Here is a 20,646-nt window from a genome sequence, read left to right as displayed (position 1 = left end):
CTAAAGTGGCAACATTCACAGCTTTTCTGGCTATTTACCCTTTCTTATAAAAGGAAAAGGGTAGCAACACAGTTTGCATAATTAAACATCTTGAGTGAAGAGTTACTGCATTTGGGTGGCATCCAGGACAGGGAAGGAATTCGTCTTATTCTTAAAGCTGTGCTTAGATATTGGCCATTTCCCCCTTTTAACAGAGAAAAGTAATTTCTTAAAAATCCTATAATAAAAGCCAGGCATTTTTATTGTAGACAAAAATAGAAAATTTATATAAATAGAAAGAACAAAATAATAAGACCTGTCATCACAAGACCTTGTTGTTATTCTTCCAAGTATGTCTTATGTGTATTTTCAAATTGGGATCCTATTCTACACAGTGTTTTACAGCCCTCTTTTCCCATTTAGTAGTTTGGGACCATTTTCCTATGTCATGAAATCTTCAGCTACAAGACGGTTTTAATGCCAAGACCTCCCAGATCCCAGAGTGGCTGGATGCCTGCCCAACCTGTCGTACCTGCCACTGTGACCATCCTGGTGATTGACTGCTTCAGGACAAAGGAGGAACTTTCTAGCAACCCAATCACGATTGTCCTGCATTTAGCCTTTCACAAGCAGTGACCAACCCAATTGGAAGCTTTTCTTTCTGAAAGCGCTCTTTCTTGCAAGGGGCATGGACGTCTGTCTCCCTTAGGAGGGAGGAGTGCTAAGGCAGGGAGGAGGCTGTTGCCTCCTGGTGGGAGAGGGAGGTCCCCAGCCACCGGTCTGCAGATTCATCTTAAACAAGTCTCACCCATGGCATTCAACTTCCTGCTCTAACCCCAAAACACCAAGGCCTTTTAACAAGACTGGATTTTAATTTACAAAGTAGCTCTGAGATTTGGAGAAGGCCGTGCTCAGGCAGCAGTCACACCCACTCTTTGAATGCCTCCCTCATTGTCTAGACCCAGGACAGAGTGAGATGACATACATTAGAGATCCAGGGAGCCAAGCCGTCCCTAAGAAGTGGCGGGATGGGGACCATCTTGAGAGTTCCTGGGTACAGATGACAGGGATGACTGGAGAATTGTTTCTAAGAGCCTGCAGGGGATAGATCACCCAGCTCCCAGCAGCTGCCAGGTGCCTTCCAACAACCAGGCATGGAGATCTCCCCCAGCTTTTCCAAGTCCCATGCGGGAAGATCAGTGACCTTTGTAGTGGAAGTGGCGTCCCGCTCACTCACCAGTGGCTGGCTCCCAGACTTGTCTGTGGCTCATGAATCCAACTCTGCCATCCCTACCTGTTCAAGACCAGCCCCCAGAGCTTCCTGGAATAGTGCTGGTCTGCCCTCTGTCCTGACATGCATGTTCCAGGTCTCATTAGCCTACTTTCAGTTTCAGGAAGACTGATTTCCAAGGAAAGAAGACATAGTGCTCTTATGATACCTTTTTTGAACATTTACAAATAGCCCCGGCAACCCTGAGAGCCTCTGCCACTCTGTACTTTGCCTCTTGGTGCTTCACAAACCCAGTCTCCAAATGGGCTGTTTGACCCCAAGATCCAAGATTTCAAGACTCCCGTTAGATGATGTTCTTGTCTTTCCTGCTTCTTCCCAGGGTCTCATCCCATTAACAGGTCAATGCTAAAAGTGTCTGCAGAACTCATGGTGTGAATTTACTGAAGAGAAAGAAAGACTCTCCGCCAGGTGGGCCTTCAGCCAAACAGGCTGTCCTTGGAACCCCTTCCTTCCTTCACAATTACAAGCATTCTGATCCCCACCCCGGCTGGGGCAGCAGAGCTTCTGCCTTGGAGGGATTCAACTGACCACTGGTCAACTGATGACCAACTATTTCAGCTTTGGACCTGCACCTGGTAACAAACAAACGAACAGAACAAAACAAAACTGGAGTAAAATAGACCCTCCCCCCATGCCTATTGTAAACTCACTGTGAATTCATGGAAGAGCTGGAGTTGGCTCTAAGTTTCAAAATAAAAGCATTAAAAACCTCTTCACATTGTTTCTCTGTCAGATGCCTCTGCCTGGCTTCCAAGAGTCACCTGGCCACTGTCATTCCTCTCTCTCTGTTCAGGCCTCTGTGGGTGTTGCAGGCCCGGAGGGAAAACCCTCCACACAGGTGAGGAGAGAAACTGAGCGGGGGCAGCCTGGCTTCCTTTTTCCCAGATGCCTAAGGTCGGCAGCAGAGGGCGTAGTGGTTGAAAAGGGTGATGAGGCACAGAAACCTTCTAGGGGTTCTCCCACCCTGAGCAGTGGCACACGTTGGTGACTTGCTTCAGAGAGGTTGGCCCTGGGCTTGGTTGGGGTGGGCACTCTCTGGGCCTTATTTTTACATGGAGAACAAAACAAAACAAAATACTTGATCCACAGTCTGGTTTCCAGAGTGACTTCATTGTTCTAAATTTTATTCCTTACTAGAGCTGCGTGAGGAGGCCATTACTATTTTGCTGTTATGTGGCTTGTGTCCCTGCAGCCTCTCCCAATTCTGTGCCCACAACAAGCATTCCTAGTTAATCATAGAGCCCTTTCTTGATGAACTGAGTGGCGCCTCAGAGTCTTTCTCAGCACAGTGCCGTGGCAGCCACCACCAGCCGCGCAGAACTGTCATGCAAAATGAATCTATTTGCCATCCCTGGCTTAAATCCCAGTGAAGGAAATGTCCTCAAATTTGTTCTTTTTTCTTTCTCTTGAAAAGCTCTTCCTTAGTTTCTCCACTACGCTGTTCCCCCACCACCCCCTGCCTTTGAATGATTTGGGCCATGTCTCTGAAAAATCTCTGCTTTAATAGACCCAAGACCAAAGCAATGCTATGGTGCAAAAGAGTTGAAAGTGTTCCATCTCTTCGGTGTGAAACCTGTTACTGGAGCGGAGGGTTTCATGCTTGAAATAAAACCCTCAGCATGCCCTCCTCAATCTTTCTCCTTCACAGCCCCTGGGACTGCATGGTCCCCTGGGTATCTCTGCAGGTTACCGTTCAAGCTGCCCACCCTCCAGCAGTGGGATGTTCATTCATTTGTTCAGTTATCAAACATTTGTTGAGCAGATGCTGACCTAGGTGGTGAGGACAGCCATGAGGGACTCCAGTGGCATGTCATTCTGGTGCATTGGAGAGGCTCTATTGATGGGAGAGACCAGCCTGCCTGTCTGCCCCAGTATCACTGGGCCTGGGTGGGCACAGAGGATGCGAGTGAAGAGATGCTTCTGGCACCTGGTTCATCCCTGGGCAGACCTGAAGTCTCTGCTCTAACACATCCTAGAATGTGTTTCTTAAGTCTGTCTCAACTGGACCATTTCCTGGTGCAAGGCGTGCTTGCACAGTTTGTTTAGAAGTGGTGCTGTGTCCACAAGGCCAACTGGGGTCTTCTACTGGGTGCTCCTGATGAGGCTGAGATGCAACAACCACCTTCTTCAGGTGTCTGAGCCTTTCCTAGTTTCTATTAATCATCATGGCACCTCTTGATGGTAGAAGGAGGCAAGCAGAGAGAAGCATTGTTTTTTTTTGTTGTTTTTTTTTTTTTTTTTTTTTTTTTGAGACGGAGTCTCGCTCTGTCGCCCAGACTGGAGTGCAGTGGCGCGATCTCGGCTCACTGCAAGCTCCGCCTCCCGGGTTCACGCCATTCTCCTGCCTCAGCCTCTCCAAGCAGCTGGGACTACAGGCGCCCGCCACCACGCCCGGCTAATTTTTTTTTGTATTTTTAGTAGAGACGGGGTTTCACCGTGGTCTCGATCTCCTGACCTCGTGATCCACCCGCCTCGGCCTCCCAAAGTGCTGGGATTACAAGCGTGAGCCACTGCGCCCGGCCGAGAGAAGCATTGTTGATCCAGTTTACAGATGAAGAAACTGAGGCTTCAACATACCTGAGCCCCAGCTCAGGACTTTACCACCAATCCCATTTGACAATCTTCCTGAGGCTACACTTCCCTGCTGTCCAGCCCAGGGAACATCGCCAGCAGCCATGATGATGGCTATTTTATCGTGTAAAAAAAGACAAAGTGTTGGGACACACAAGTATGGAGTCTGAAACTGCTATTGAAGGCCTCCCATCAACCACGTCAGAACTGCCCTTCTGGACCCACCTCCCATTGCTCTGGTCCAGGTTCCCTGTGCTCTCATCATTTCCCCCGTCTCATCCAGTGCCAGGCATATAATGGGCGTTTAAATGTTGCCAAAAGAGTTCCCAAGTGATCCAACAAGCCTGCTGGGCCAGCTGCTGTCTGCCCAGCACCCTCCAGGCTTCCCTGCCTCTATGCTTTTCTTTAACCTATATGACACTCTTACCCCAGCATCACCAGGAACAGGAATTCTTCCTGTTTTCGACCCAGCTCAGATGCTTTAAGCCCTTAGATGTTAGGGCTTCCTTGATTCTCTCTCTCTCTCCCCCAGCAGCATCCATGGCCCTTCCACCGACATGACCCCTCTGGCACTTTGTCCCTCCCTGTGCTACAGTCATGTCTGTGCACCCTCTCTTTCTCACTGGCCTGTGCCCCTCTTCAGAGCCAGGGCTGAGTCTTCCCAATCCTTAGATTCAGCATAGCAGCAAGAATGAACAGGGTTTAGAATAAAGGAAGCATAAATTAATGGGCATAAATGCAAGCATGACCATGTTAATTGAGAATTGTTTGTAATAATGAAAATTCAGAAACTTTCTAAATGCCTATCAATAGAAGAGGGGGTTGAACAAACAGCCACTAAAAAGACTGAGATAGATCTCACATATATTGTCATGGAAATATGTCAGCGACATTGTAAGTGGAGAAATGGAGGAGCAGAATAACATATATGATGTTATTCATTTTCATTTTAAAATATATATCATATATTGGTAATTATATGGGCATTAAAAAACCCTTGAAGGATGCACACCAAATTTAATAGTGGCTATTTCTGGGATGTGGGATTGGGAGAAGGCTTTCAGTTCCGACTTTGATGTTGGTGATTTCTTTGTACATCACTATAATGATAGTGATTTGATGATGTTGTTTATTGTAATGTTTTAATTTTTTTACAGCAAGCATATATTCTTTTTATAATTTCTTAAAACAAAAGCACACCTTATTGCAGAGCTAGAGCTCCCTGCTGGACACTTGTTTTCCAGGCTGCGGGCTGGCTCTGCCTCGCTGCCCAGCCTCAGCCTGGCTCGGAGTAACAGCCCCTGCCACACCCCCTCCCCCTGCCCTCCTCCATGCTGGGCAGACACTGCCTCAGCACATCTTCTGCACCTTCACTCCCACCCAGGAGCACCTGGGCTGCAATGAATGAAACTCGGCTTTATTGAAGAAACTCGGCTCCAACCCAAACAAATCTCATGTGGTAGCCAGATCTGGGAGGGGTCAGCCAGCAACAGATCTGCTGCCTCTTAGATTTTTCTGGAGAGGGCAATCTTGTGGAATAGTTGGGGCCAACAGCTTGGGAGTCTTCCTCCATCAACACATTATGGTTCTATTTAACCATATATATATATTATATATATGTAATATATATTATATATATAGTTGTGTGTGTATGTGAGAGAGAGAGTGTGTGTGTGTGTGTGAGAGAGAGAGTGTGTGTGTGTGTGTGAGAGAGAGTGTGTGTGTGTGTGTGTAGTCTGACTGTGGCTATAACTATAACTGACTGCTGTTATAGGCATTGGGTGACAATGGCAGGGACCCTGCCCTCGGGGAGCTTAGTATCAGGCATTAATTTCTGTTGTCATGGTCAGGAAAGTCTTTAAACAAATGGAATCCTATTTTTAAGAAGGATGAAAACAAAACAGAATTCCAAGCCAAGCACCAGTTTTGGTGTCTGTGTCTTGGAGTTGGGGGGCTTCAGAGTTGGCCAATTTGCCTTACCAGGAATGATGAAAAGAAGAAAAAAAACCATTACCATACAGCAGCAGTTCTCAACAGCAGCCCGTTCACTCCTGAAAATTATTAAGGACCTCAAAGAACATGTGCATATATATATATATATAATATATATGTATATATATATTATATATATATATATACGTATATATATATATATATATATATATTTGCCAACAATTACTGGAAATTCAAACAGAATTTCAAAAATATTTATCCATTTAGGTATAATAATAAACCCATGACATTTTAACATAAATAACATTCTATGAAAATAACGATTCTTTCTAAACCAATGTAATTAACGAAAAGACTTGCATTTTCCGTTTTTGCGGCTAAGTCTGGCTTAAACAGAGGGCAATTGTGTTCCCCTGTCTGCTTTTGCTTTTAGTCTGTGGGTTATCACTTGCAATATAGCCTTTGGGAAACTCCATTTTACGCTTGTGAGAACATAAGATAGAAAAGAGCGGATAGCATCTTCGTGTTCTATGAAAGTGGTTTTGACCTCGTGGGTCCTCTTTGAGAACTGTTGCCCTACAGGGGAAAAAATACATATGTGTGTGTGTATGTGTATATATATATGTATATGTACATATCCCTCACCCAAAGGCTGATACCCTGCAGAATAGCCACTTGGTGGCAGCAGAGGTCAACTAAACTCTCCGCAGGAGCCCGCGTCTGGGAGTGCACGACCTTGGCCCTGTGGGGAGAGCACCTGGGCCCCGTGACACTTCTTTTCCTGTTTCCTGGGTTTCACCATCTCCCTTGGCGTTGCCCTTTTTCTTCTCTGTGGTGGAGAGAACTTCACACTAGGGAGACCTTCCCCTTGGGTTCCAGTTTCACGTAGGCCATCAGCTACCTGTGCTCTTGCAGGCATCAGTGCCCCCTGAGCCATCTGTAAAATGGCCACACTGGTCTCCCTTACCTACTTTGCACAGCTTCCATAAGGATCAAGTGAAAAAGTGTTTTTGTAAACTGTAAAGTGCAAAACATAGGGGTTGGAGGAAGGGGTGGCCTGGTGTGATTTTTCTGGTTTCTGTTCTTTGCCTGCCTTCTCTGAGTCTGGGTTGTTTGCTTTTTCCAGGAGGTGAACACAGGATGACTACAGTGTTCCCTGGGCGTCATCTCTGCATGTGAAGCCCTAAGAGCTGCAGATGTTTTGCCTCTGGACGTCCAAGTGGACATCAATTAGCAAGCATGGGCTAGGATGGTGCGGATACTGACGTGGCCCTTCTGATGCCTGGGATGCCTCATGAATCACTGATTCAAGCCCTCCAAGGTTCTGATCCCCAATGCGCACTCTGCTAGGCTGGCATCAAAGAGCTTTCCAAGAAATGTTTGGTCCAGCAGAGAAGTCAAGACCATGAGCACCAGGGAGCCAGAAACCACCCAGAGAAACATTGCTTCGCTCCTCTGTCTGAGGATGGGGAGGGGCCAGTGAGCTCTGGGCTCAGCCACTCTCTCCTGTCTCAAGTACCACGTCCCCGTGCCTCCGGTCTCCTCTCAGCATAGACCAGGTTTTTCCCTGCTCCTGCACCCGTGGATCCTGAGGACAGCGGTAGCGACTTCCTCACCGCACGCTGAGTTCAGCGCGCGCTCCTCACTGTGCACTTGTTAGTGTCTGTTGAGTGATTAAATCACATCCTCAGGTCTGCAGCAAATAAATGAAGGTTTCTTTATTTTTTATTAACTAAATTGAGATTTTTTTCAAGCTGATGACAGAAAAAAATAATTTTGCCATTTCAGGGTAAAACTTCGAAATTCTAAGTTAAATGCCCAGTTCAAGATTTTTTCCTTCTCCACCTTCCCCTGGGGTTGACTTTAGATCTGGGAGGTTTGGGATTTAGGGAGAGGCTTCAGGGACCTGGGAGGTGCTCTGTCCTACCCTGATGTTCTTTCTGGCTAGTCCTGGGCATGGCTTTCCCTCCAGGGTGGCTTCTGTAGAAGCATCTTCAGTCCCATTTGGTCCCTGTCCCGTGGTCTGAGCCTGCCATATATGCCCATCCCAAGGCCTCTCCGGCCTTACCATCCTCCAAGACACATCAGTGCCCCTCTCTGCCCTGTGTGAAAATCTTTGGTTTCTCCGTTGAAACTATTCAGGAGGCTGCATCAAGCCCAGCTTCCTAGGGCCAGTGGGTGGTCCTCCCTATACCACACCTTGGGTTATGTGGCGAGAGGCATTCTCTTTTCATGTCATCTCCCAGGGCATTCAGGGGATATGGCTCATGTGCCCTTCACTCTTGGTTTTCTACCCTCCCCAGGAGTTCTGCTCTCTACCCCGAGGCTCTGCTGGGGGCCAGGCAGAGAGCCCTTCTCCAGGGAACTCAACAGTGTCTGCCATCATCCTCTCCTCTCGGACTTCTCTTCCATTGTCCAAGGAGTTACTTTCTATCCCAGGGCTAGGAAAGTTACCACTGGAAACTCTAAAGCCAAGAATTAACTTCTGTATCAATAACCTCTATACCAATAAGTGCAGAAAATACATCAGACACAGTCCAATCTCATTCATGATAAAAGTGCTCAACAGACTGAGAATAAAAGGGAATTTTCTCAGCCTGATACTAAGCATTTATGAAAAGTCCACAGCTCACATCATATTAATATTTAATCGTGAATGACTGGATCCTTTCCCACTAAAATCAGGAACAAAACAAGAATATGTACTCTCACCACTTCTATTCAACATTGTATTGGAAGTTCTAGCCAGAAATTAGCCAAGGAAGTGAAAGAAAAGGCATCCAAATTGGAAAAAGAGAAGTAAATTACCTCTATTTACAGATAATATGATACGGTATAAGAAGTGATGGTTGTGCAACCTGCCAATGTACTAAAATCTATTGAATTATACGCTTCAAATGGATGAATTGTATTGCATATGGTATATGAAGCGTATCTCAATGAAGCCATCTGTTTTTTGTTGTTGTTGTTGTTGCTGTTGTTGTTGTTTGTTTGTTTTAAGACAGGATCTTGCTCTGTCGCCCAGGCTGGAGTGTAGCGGTGCAATCATGGCTTACTGCACCCTCGACCTCCTAGGCTCAAGCAATCCTCTCATCTCAGACTCTGAGTAGCTGGGACTACAGTTACATGTCACCATACCCAGCTAAGTTTTGTATTTTCCATAGAGACTGGGTTTCACCATATTGACCAGGCTGATCTCAAATTCCTGGGCTCAAGTGATCTGCCTGTGTCAGCCTCCCAAAGTGCTGGGATTTTAGGCATGAACCATCTTTTTAAAGGATAAAAATAAAGAATGAAGCCCTTTGGGTCCTCTTTGAGTTTCTGCTGAGGCATCCCTTTGCAGAGAAAGGGAGGTCTTGGTCTGGGGTCAATGAATCAGGGTGACAGTGTGACAATGGGAGGAGAGGAATTGTGAGGTTTAAACATCACAGCATCTTCCTGCTTCAAACTGGATGGACGTACAGAGGGAGGGATGGATGGATAGATGGGCAAGCCAGCTTTATGGCTGGCCACATCTTGGCTTGGCTTTGGCCTGCAGTGTGTGCTTTGATCTGGAATCTACTGGAAACAACTCTGCCTGGGGCCTGGCAACCTGGAGAGGGTAGCAACTTCACCGCTTGTGAGCAACGTGCTTCTGGCCAAGTTATGCAACCTTATTGGGCCTACTTATCTCATTTGTGCAGTGGGAAAAATTACATACAACAATTATATAAATATCTCATGGGGTTGTTGTGAGGATCCAACCAGATATTCTACAAAATAGGCTTAGAGGAGTGCCTGGTACAGAGTAAACAATAAATATTAGTTCTCCTTTTTCCAGGGTGGCTTCTTGATGAATCTCAACTCTCCTGGCACCGAGAAGATGATAATTATAGCACACTTCACTGTAAGTGAACCCTCCTTGGAGCTTGCCTGCAGGAATGAACACTGCAGGTTATGTGACTTTTGCAGAAAAGCTGAGGGAAAGCACCAAGCTATGCTGGTGATTAATCTGCATCAGTGAGTGGAAGCTCGTCTCTGCCCATATCCTCTGGCAACATGTTGCATTTCCGAGTTGTATTCTGAAACCATCACCAACCATCAGCATCTGTCCCTGCTGTGATCCTGCTTGGGCTGGTGTCTCCCCATGCTGCAGGTGGTAAACCACATCATGTCACATGATTCAACTATGTCTGGCACCAGTCATTCAGAAAACCCACATAGAGGAAGAGGAGAAGAGAAGGCCCTTCAGCTGCGATCTGGAACTCCATACAGCTGGCTGTCCAGGAAGCTACAGAAACCTCTATTCCTCCTGGAGACGCCCAGCCCAGCCCCAGGTAAAATGTCTTGGGGAGAGTGCCCCCCACCCCTGCCTCTCTTGTTAAGTAGGGCATGAGCTAGAGAAAGGCTGTTTTGTTAATGCAGCTTACTAATTTCTTATCATTATTCTGAAATCCAAACAGCTGCGAAAACTCAAGATTTGTTAGGACTCATTTGGCTGCAAAACTTGACCATTTCAGTGACTGCTGCAGGATTGATATGTTTAATTATGGAAATTTGCCCCAGGCCCTGCTGTGGGTGTTATGTAATATATGGCACATGGATTGTTTTAACTTTCTAAAAGGCTAAAAACCTTGAATTCTGAAACCTATCTGACTCCCTAGGTTTCTGGATATGAGAGTGTGGACTGGAATGATGATGGGTCTATTTTACCCTCAGGCTATGGTTGGAAGAAGCACAATGTACACCCTTGGTATAAAGAGAATAAGAAAGGGGCAGAACGCAAACAGCAAAGGGTTTGGAAGCAGAGAGCACTAGGGGTGAATCCTTCATCTAAATCTCACCACCTGTGGGATCTTGGGAAAGCCATGCAGACTTTCTAAGCTTTGGTTTCAGCATATATAAAACAGAAATGCGTAATAATAATATCTACTTCCTACCATAACTAGTGGGTTAAGCACTTAATTATTAAGCATTTATTCTGCATGCCCACGTTCTTGAGCAGTCTCCCACTTCCAAGCTGCTGCCTCCGCCTCTTTCAGGCACATGGCCAGTTTCTCAGGACCCTAGCCCCCTTAGCAGTGTCAGACATGCCCTCAGCCTCCCCTAGCGGCAACCCTCAGAAGGTCCCCATAGACATTCTTTGTAACTGCTCCCTGCAGCCCCCCTGCAGCTCCAGCCACAGCCTATGAGCCTGAGGGTCTGTATTCAGCATCAGGAGTCTTATCACTACAGGAGTGTCTGATCTATTCTCCCCCTTAACAACACTTGTAGCTTCTTTGTTCTGAGCAGCAAAAAATGAATAATTGCTTAGAGACAAGCTCATGTTGTTTTTTCCCCCATATGTATTTATTTCAAAATAAAGACATACAATTTTAAACAAATAATCACAACTGATATTGATTTAGAGTAGGTTACTTGATTTTTAAATTGTAGCAACTTAAAGAGAAAGCTTTTTAAATTTAATAAATAGGATAAATAATATTTCATCTTCATATTTTGCCTCCCATCCCTCTCATCTTTTCTTTCTGGAAAATTTCCAGAAGATTCTTCAGAAATGTCAGTGCGTTGCCTGCCGTGGTTTGGTTGCATGGCTGTTCACAGGAAAAATACTGTGGGGATGAAAGTTGATAAGGACAGAGTGACTCAAATGATGTAGAGCCAAGCAGCCCCAGGAGCCAACCTGCCAAGAGCCAGAGTCGGTGGTGAGGATTGTGGGGATGGGAAGGGAAGCAGCTTGAGACACAGAGCAAATAGGTGGGCAGGTCCAGGCTAGCTCATGTGGTGTAAAGACAGCATAGGTGGTTGACCTCAAATTGGATTTCAGGGGTCTTTACACACACACACACACACACACACACACACACACACACACCTATTAAGTGGCCCTAAATCTCTGCATTAGAGAAAGCCTTTTCTGGGGACTCTTTGAGGCCTAAAATTGTATCATTATCCTTTTAGGTTGTCTTTCCAAGGTCATTTGACAGTACAATGGCTAAGAGTGGGGCTCTGAGGTCACATAGACCTGAGTTCAAATCTCAGCTCTGCCACTTATTAAATATGCAGCCTTAGGCAAATTAGTTAACCTCACTGAGAGTAATAAATTGAATAATTGTCCCTAAGGTATGTATTTATTCAGTGAGACAGCATATATTAAGCACTTAGAACTAGATGCCATTGATGGTAGAAACGCATACAGCTAAACAGCTGAGCTCAGGGCTTTCAGCCTTCTAGGATCTTGTGTGGAGATGCTAATACCTAAAAAAGAGGGAGGTCACCTCTATCCAACTTGCCATCCCACTCTGCTGTCAGGGACTAGGGTATATGCTGAAGAAAAGAATGTGTGGATGGGCATTCAGGATGAGTGGCAAGCTTCCACCTTGACCTGGGTGCGTTGCCCTTTAAATACCTCCTTAGTGCAGGCCAGGTGTGGTGGCCACACCTGTCATCCCAGCACTTTGGGAGGTCAAGGCAGGCAAATCACTTGAGTTCAGGAGTTGGAGAGCAGCCTGGCCAACATGGTGAAACCCTGTCTCTACTAAAAATACAAAAATTAGCCAGGCATGGTGGCACACACCTGTAATCCCAGCTACTTGGGAGGCTGAGGCAGGATAGTCACTTGAACCTGAGAGGCAGGGGCTGCAGTGAGCTCAGATGGCACCACTGCACTCCAGCCTTGGCAACAGAGCAAGACTCTGTCTCCAAAACAAAACAAAACAAAACCTCCTTAATCAACAGGAAAAAAAAAATCCCCATTAACAACATCCATTCAGTGAGTACATTGAATCTCTAGGATAATTTAGTGTTACGTGAGCTACATCCCTGATTCTCTAGATTGTAGCTTCTAATGACACTCAGAAAGGATTCTTTAATTATTCCATAGTAGAGAGAAGTAAATGGCCTCATCAGGAACAATGATCTATCTCACTTTAATTCTAGTGTTTCAATGGATCTCGCTTTAATTATATTACTTCTGATTAAATTTCTTAGATGTCTTTTATCAACCTTGAACTATCAATTCCAAATTTATCATCCTTTTGCGTTCAAACGAGGTTGGCATCACCATTCACATAGAAATCACCAATGGGAACATATCACATATGAAAACAAACTTACTGGACACTTGTTGTTCTTTAGTACTTCAACCGATTTTTTCACCCGATTGAAAATCAGTGGGTATCTTGTTTGCACGGTGGTATTGGTCATCTGAGACAGTCCCTCACTGAAGCATGGTCTGGTGCAGTTGTCCTGGTAAATAGTAAGGATTTATTCAAAGAAATATTCTGAGGACAGCTTTGGAAATATATCACAAAGAGCAATATAATAGAGATGATTTTTATTTAATCACCGTTACTCAAACTTGCATTATTTTTAGATAGGTCCCTTGCCAATGTAGGAAGTGATCTCCCATATTTAAAGGGGATGCCATTTTTCCACAGTGACATCTCCTGGAGGAGACTTCCTGTATGTTACATCCAGGAAACATGAGGGCTGTGGGCCCTGAAATAGTCGGCTCTGAATATTCTTTTCAACGGGTGCTTCCCAGCTTCAAGGATTGTAAGTCTGAAAGTGCAGAGTGAGGAAAAGCCTTTTCACACCAGTTAATGGGATGTGACAATTGAATGCAGCTGGTATTTCAGCAGCAGCTAAAAACACGGACTGTACACCGAGGGACAGGGGCTGTGCTGTCTGCCTGGTTCCTGCCCAGAAGGCGCTCTATCCTCTTCTCACCTAATGGATGGACTGCGATGGGTGTGATGTCTTACCCTAGCCCAGGCAAGAAGCTCAGATTCTCCCAGGCCTTGCATGAGAAAGAATAAAGCACTGCACCTTTAGTGCCTCCTCCTCACCCTACCCAGGAGTTTGAATTAGGAATCAGAACTTTCCTGCCACCCATCCTTCCTGCCAGAGTGGGCAGTGGACCTCTGGAAGCCCTCCTTCCACTCACAACCTCAGATCCTCTATCTGCCCAGAGGGCAGCATTCAAACCAACAGTCACTCTAATCAGCTAGACAGACAACAGGGTGGTGGGGAGGAAGGGAGGAGGCAGGGAGGGGGAGGTATAGCACATAGATCATTCATGACAGATGAAAGATAAGGAGTTGTCATTTTATTTACATTGTTTCGCAACTCTAGAGTTATCAGTAAATGAGTTAGAAAGCAATATGATATGAGCTATAGCAATTATTATATCCTTAGTTCCAGTTTTATTTAATTGTGCACATGGCCACCTATCTAAAAAGATATTCAGGATTCTTTTTTTTAATGTTGAAAAGTGTTCAGACTTCTCAAGAGGCATAAAGTTAACTAAATACAAAGAAATGTTCATAATACAGGATTTCAAGATCATAGTTTTAAAAGGGAATAATTTGTACAATGCGGTTTTAACAGGGAATACTAATCTGTAACAATTGAATTAAGCAACAATGTATAACATTAAATATTAAATAAAGCAACTTATTTTTACTTAAAAACAAACCAAAAAAATGCAAGGTCAAAATTATATTCTTTCACTATACTTACAGAAGGAATGGGCAGACAGAGACAACTGGTCACCTGCAAGGGAAATTTCAGAGTGAAGATTCCAGATGTGAAAATTAAAATTAATTTGGAAAGTTCTTAAAGAGCATTCACTCACGTTAGCACTGCAGTGGCACTTCGAAGCTGGATCTTCCTAAAGTAGATACAGAGATAAGGACCTTTAGTCAGCCCCGAGTTTTTTCATCCTCAGACATATTTCACTTTGTCAGTGGCGGTCTTTCCCACGGGCGCCCCCTGCAGCCTACCTGCATCTTGTTGATGAGGAAGTTGATGTTCATGATCCCTGTCAAGGTTGGACAGCCCTGGCCTGCCACGGAGCACAGCAGCAGGGCAGAGGTAAGGACCACGGCCACAAGCATCTTGACAGAGGACTGGAGCTCGCCTGCAGACACCTTCAGATCGAGTGGTATTTAAAGTTCCCTCTCAAACGTGGAAAACCCCTGACATCAAACTGATACCAAGAGCCCACTTTTTCTCTGTAAGTTGGGGCCACTTTATATTAACAAACAAAAAAATCAAACTGAGTCACTTGACAAGGATGATGTTGTGCCAGGAAATATCATTCCTCAGAAAAGATGATTTTCAAAAAGTTGAGTACTGAAATGCTGAAGGAAAAGTTAAAGATCTAAAAACCAAGAAAAACAAATTCGAAGGCAGGCATTCTCGTTGTGAGAGTTAGAATACTTTCCATGAAAGCCCAGGTCTGTATTTTCCCTTTTTACATTATGGGAAATGTTGATATGATATAGCCAGTCATGGGTGTTCTAACGAAGGGGGGACTGGGGAGAGAGCGCGGATTGGGGGAGGGTGCGTGATATTGCAGAACTTCACTTCTCTCTGTTGGGGTTTTCCTTTAGTAATTGCAACCTCAGTCTTACTATCCTTTATTCCCAAATCTCAATGATTTTCATACCCAGGACCAAATTCGCCACCTAATGCAAATGCGTCTTAGAAGTATCCCTTTGTGCAAGTGTCTGAAAGAAGAAATCTTCAACTATAAGCACAAGAATGTGGCAACCATGCTTGTTAAAATTGGCCTTGAGGACTCCTCAGTATCTTTGGAGACCTTATATAACGCTGTATGACATCAAGTAAAAACCCAGTACTTGAAAGAGTATAATAGCTAACATTTACTGAGAACTTACTACATACTAGTAACATTTATTTATTTATTTATTTTTGAGACAGAGTCTCCCTCTGTCACCAGGCTGGAGTGCGGTGGCACAATCTAGGTTCACTGCAACCTCTGCCTCCCAGGTTCAACCGATTCTCCTGCCTCAGCCTCCCAAGCAGCTAGGATTACAGGCACCTGCCACCACTCCCGGCTAATTTTTTGTATTTTTTTATTATACTTTAAGTTTTAGGGTACATGTGCACAATGTGCAGGTTTGTTACGTATGTATCCATGTGCCATGTTGGTGTGCTGCACCCATTAACTCGTCATTTAGCATTAGGTATATCTCCTAATGCTATCCCTCCCCCCTCCCCCCACCCCCCACCCCACAACAGTCCCTGGAGTGTGATGTTCCCCTTCCTGTGTCCATGTGTTCTCATTGTTCAATTCCCACCTATGAGTGAGAACATGCGGTGTTTGGTTTTTTGTCCTTGCGATAGTTTACTGAGAATGATGATTTCCAGTTTCATCCATGTAGAGACGAGGTTTCACTATGTTGGCCAGGCTGGTCTGGAACTCCTGACCTCGTGATCTGCCCGCCTCGGCCTCCCAAAGTTCTGGGATTACAGGCATGAGCCACCGGGCCTGGCCGTACTAGCAACATTTCTAAGCACTTTACATACATTAAGCCATGTAATACACTCGGCTGCCAAATGAGGTGGGTAGTAATTTGTCATCACCATTTTTTACCCTTTAAAACACTGTCTACATCTTAGCTTTCTGGCCCTTCAGTATGGCTGTGTTTAATCACTATGAGTCAAAAAAGCAGTCTCAGTGTAACTCTATGAAGTACTATAATTATTATCTTACAGATGGAGAAACTGAGGCATAGCGAGGCAAGTAATTTGCCCAAAACCACAAAGTCAGGAAGCCTCAGAATTTGTATTCAAGCCCAGAAGTCTGCCTCCTGATTTCAGCTCTTAATCCTCCTGAGCTCCTGTTTTTCTGCAGATCTTTTATCTGCCTCTCCCACCAGGATATATACTCCAGGGCCTTATGGGTCCAGTTCATCCCTATATTCTCAGCACTTAAGAAGGTGCCTGGGGAACTGTGAGCACTCACTAAATGCTTGTTGAATTAAAACACTAATTTGAAAAGTAGTTCTTGAAATACACACTTCCTATTTCTGGGATTTATAAGATTTCAAATCTGATTTCTAGGGTACGTATTTGGAGGTATGTGCAGGTAAGTAAATATAGCTTCTACACAGTAGATTGAAAAGGGGAGGCGTTCTTTAGCTTAGCACTCTGATCTGTAACAGCCAATGGGGACAAACTCATAAGATTTCCTGGCCTCACTGTAAGAGTATGGCAATACTCTTTTTTTCATTGTGTATCGTTTCTTAGGAGTGAGGATGGCTCATCAGTGTTCCACTGCACTGTAGGGAAGGGAGTGTCTTGGTGGTAAACAAGATAAAGAGAAACAGGTGTTTTGCTAAATTCCCTTAAGCCATCCCACGTCTCTGACTTCCATCCCTGCTCTTTGCAGACACTGAAGAAAAAACTCAAAGGATTCCCAACCTGTGGCAAACACTTTTGTTACAAAGTACTGGATGTATGCCTTTTTCTTGACGATAGATTTCTGATTAGTTTGAGGTACCAATGTATCCAGCCAAACACCCACATTTTCAGCCTCTTTTGCTGCTACATGTAGCCATGCAGCAAGTTTCGATCAATGCAAAGTGTGTAAAATTATTTTGCTTTCCTGGTAATAGGAGATAAAAGTGGCTGAATCCTGTCTTTCCCCTTAATTCCAATTTGGGTGTGATGGCAGGAGCTTCAGCAGCAATATTATAACTATGAAGAAATGGAAAAGAGAATTACAGCAATGGCAACACTAACACTTTTCATAAATAGCAAATAATCAAAAAGGCAATCAAAAATAAAACCATGAAACTAACAAGAGAAGTAACCATAATAGTACAACAGTGATACTAAAATTCTAGCTAGCTATCACTGCCTACTGAGGACTCTGAGTTATAAAACCTGTTCTTGTTTAAAAAAAGAAAATTAGCATGCTTTGGAGAGATTTTAAAGATACATTAACATCAGACTAAACCTCCTTCCCTGACATTATTGGAAGACTTGAGAGAGATGTGAAAAGGCAATCATCTTTTCATTCTGTTAATCAATATTATTTGATGCTGTGTGTGTGAACCGTGGAAATCATTTCACCTGCCATCGGGTATGCCTATCACATTGAGGAAAACACTACCCCACCCCTCCTGTTGTACAGATGGGGGCTTTGCCCACAAAGAGAAAGCCACAGCTCTAGTTTCTAGCAGGGGATAGTATAGTGCAGTGGTTAAGACCGGTGACTCTAGAATCAGAATGCCTGACTTCAAGTCCTGCCTCTATCACTTGCTAGCTCCATGGCCTTGGGGAATTGCTTGGCCTCTCCCAGCTTCCATTTCCTGACTGTAAGTGAGGATGGTGATGTGGAAAGTGGGAATGGGGATCTAGGGATGTAGAGATGCAGTTGTCAGTGAAGGCTCCCTTCAGAGTACTCCCATAGAGATGAAAAGAAACAGCTCCTCCATCCCTAACTTGGATTAAGTGGCCTCCGGTTTGAAGTTGGTCAGGGCAAAGCAACCAAGGTTAGGAGTCAACAAACTGTAATCCACTTTTCAGGTTGAGTGTAAGGTCTGTAAGCTAAGAACAGTGTTTACCTTTTTAAGGGTTCAGAGTGTTAAAGTTTATAAAGAAATAATTAACAAATAAAAACAAGCACGTGTGGCAGAGACCATATGTAACCCATAAAGCCTAAACATTTATTATCTGGCCCCTTTACAGGAAAGGTTGGCCACCCCCTGGCTGAGTTCCCACACCCCACCCCTCATTTTCTGAAGTCATCAACTATTATCCTCCAGACCTGGGAAGGGTAGAGCTAGGGGTTGGTTGCTCAGGTGTCTCTTCTCCCTATCCCCATCTGGTTATTTAGGTCAGGCATCTATATAGAGGGAAGGGAGCAGGGGACCTGGGCCACAGACTGCCAGATTATCCAAAGTGGTGGGGGCCTGTCATTTCCTGAGGCTTTTTGTGGAGTGAGCTCGCTGGTCCAATGAACCAAAGATCTTCTCTCAATGAAATCCGGTAGCTGCAGCAAAGATATCTCAGGCAGGCTCTGGTTTACTAGGAAAAGTCCCACATATTGAAGTTAGGAGAAAAGTGAGTGACTTAACAAGCTAAGTCTTGGCTTGACCAGCAGGCCTTGGGTCACCCACCTTCCCTGCCACCTCAGGAGCTGGCTCAGGGTCAAGTGATCCATGGCCACTGGTGCTCCTTGGGCAGGTTACTTACCCTTTCCATGCACCAATGCACCCCCAGCGCTCACTCACTTAGAGAAAGGAATGTGAGACTTTACCCAGCCCTTCCTCATGAAAGATAGGAGTGCTCCATTTGGGATATATTCTCAGGAATGAGGTATGTTTCCGTTTGGAAATGTGGTCTGGTCTGGTCCAGGTGCCTCGCTCTTTGATACCCCCTCATTACTACCCTCCCATCGCATCAGTTTTTTTTCCATTTCCATCCTCCAGACCTTTACCCTTGCTAAGCTCTGCCTGCTGGCTCCTTCCTCAGCTCCTCCCTATGTGACCTGCTCTCATCCTTTAGTACTCAGCTCAACTACCACCTCCTCAGCAAGACCTTCTCTGACCACAGCAATCACTGCCATCTGCCCTGTGCCTCTTTCAGTGTCTGTTTCTCCCAGGAGAATGTCAGTTCCATGACAGTGGACACTACAATGGACTCTCTTGCTCATCACTATTCCCAGGGCATGGTCTATACAGAGTGCTCAGGAATTCCTGGTTAAATGAATAAATGACTAATACATTTAATTTTGTGAACATTTATTAAATTTGTGTTATTGATGAAATGACCAATACATGGTTCCCAGTAGACAAGTAACAAACAAAAAGCAGATGTCACATTTACCTGAACAAGGAACACATTTGAAAAGTGATTAACCAACAAGGGAGTAAATCCTCTTGCAGTTCTGTAGTCCCTTACATTGGTGCAGGGTTTGAGAATTTCTGAAGTGCTTTTCAATCTCTTCTTTCTTTGGACTCTTAGACTAACTGCACGAGGAAGGCATGCGTAGTGCAGGAGCTCCTCTGCAAAGGATGAAACAGAGAGAAGGAGACAGGTAAGGTGACTGGTTCTTTAGAATTCTTTCCCATTTCCCCACCCACTCAGTTATAAAAAAGAAAAGAATACAGGGTTGTTAAATGGTAGCTCTGCAGTTCAAAATGCCATTAAAACAGCAGATGTTTATCTAGGCCAAGTCTATGACTTTTGAGGTTTAGCTCCTAGGATTTCTTTCAGTATCAAAATGTAAGTATGCAAATAAGCTACAGAGCAAATACACCACGCTCAGAAATCAATTACTCACCTATTTTAAATATCAAGAAGATTGGAGTGAGATGCATACCAGGAGTTATCATAGATAACATATTTTACAATAAATGACAAAAGACAATGATCAACCATTTATTTTGTTCCAAAGATAAAGTTTGATGCTTTTATTTTGTGATAAAAGCTCATATGTCATGGATTATTTCTTTAGGAATAAAACAAAATGGTTATGTGTTCTAGGAAGGCACAGCATAAAATGACCAAAAAAAAAAAAAAAGGCACTACATTTCCAGGTAAAACCCGTTCTGCCTTTTACTCCAAGCAGCCAAGAGATAACTAGTTATGAGAATCCTCAAGTGCTAATTTCCTAATCAAGTAGTTATTTCTAGATCACTACTTTCTAAGTAAGCGTGATGGGGTAAGCCCCGCTGGTGATGCTGTCCTTTGGTTGGGTCTTCTCTCCATGGAAGGGGAACCCAGGACCCCTTCCCTCACATCCTGCCTGAGCAAACCCTGTGTCTGCTGCCCTTGGAAGCTACTGTTCCCTGTGTGGCCCCACGCAGTCTTCTCTGAGCTCCAAGACTTAGAATCTATTTCTTTCCTCCTTCCTCTCACTTCTCTTTCCTCACTGTTGTTGGTTAATAACAATCTGGGCTATCCTTGTAAAAGGAATTTCACATCCTCCCATTGGCATAGTCCATCATTACTTGAGATCTGCCCCTGTATTTCTCATAGACTATGGGACTCCCCCTACTCCCCACGCTTTGCTGTGGCCAATTCATTGATGTCCATCTAATTAAGGGAGG

General features: G+C 44.6%; 2 protein-coding genes across 6 annotated transcripts in view; one reads left to right on the top strand and one right to left on the bottom strand.

Moving 5' to 3' along the window:
- Positions 1-9,022, top strand: part of SLC25A48 (solute carrier family 25 member 48) — a 56,105-nt gene extending 47,083 nt beyond the window's left edge. For 2 of the 5 annotated variants that reach the window (XM_055299799.2, XM_063612658.1), the window contains one exon: positions 6,921-9,022. In XM_055299799.2, the coding sequence (XP_055155774.1) occupies positions 6,921-6,973 (53 nt within the window). In that variant the 3' untranslated portion in view covers positions 6,974-9,022. Of the gene's footprint in view, positions 1-402; positions 1,973-6,920 lie in introns of those variants that run through there. The other 3 variants (XM_055299798.2, XM_055299795.2, XM_063612656.1) reach the window with 2 other exon arrangements.
- A 2,088-nt stretch (positions 9,023-11,110) lies between these two features.
- Positions 11,111-14,696, bottom strand: IL9 (interleukin 9). The gene is made up of 5 exons (XM_055299615.2): positions 14,560-14,696; positions 14,412-14,447; positions 14,297-14,329; positions 12,890-13,021; positions 11,111-11,385 (listed from the first exon to the last, which is right to left on the bottom strand). The coding sequence occupies exons 1-5, from the start codon at positions 14,671-14,673 to the stop codon at positions 11,266-11,268; spliced, it is 435 nt and encodes a 144-aa protein (XP_055155590.1). The 5' UTR covers positions 14,674-14,696; the 3' UTR covers positions 11,111-11,265.
- Positions 14,697-20,646: the final 5,950 nt, after the last annotated feature.

This window comes from Symphalangus syndactylus, chromosome 11 (genome assembly GCF_028878055.3).
Source record: "Symphalangus syndactylus isolate Jambi chromosome 11, NHGRI_mSymSyn1-v2.1_pri, whole genome shotgun sequence".
NCBI lineage: Eukaryota > Metazoa > Chordata > Mammalia > Primates > Hylobatidae > Symphalangus > Symphalangus syndactylus.
This window is presented reverse-complemented; position numbering and strand designations above follow the sequence as displayed.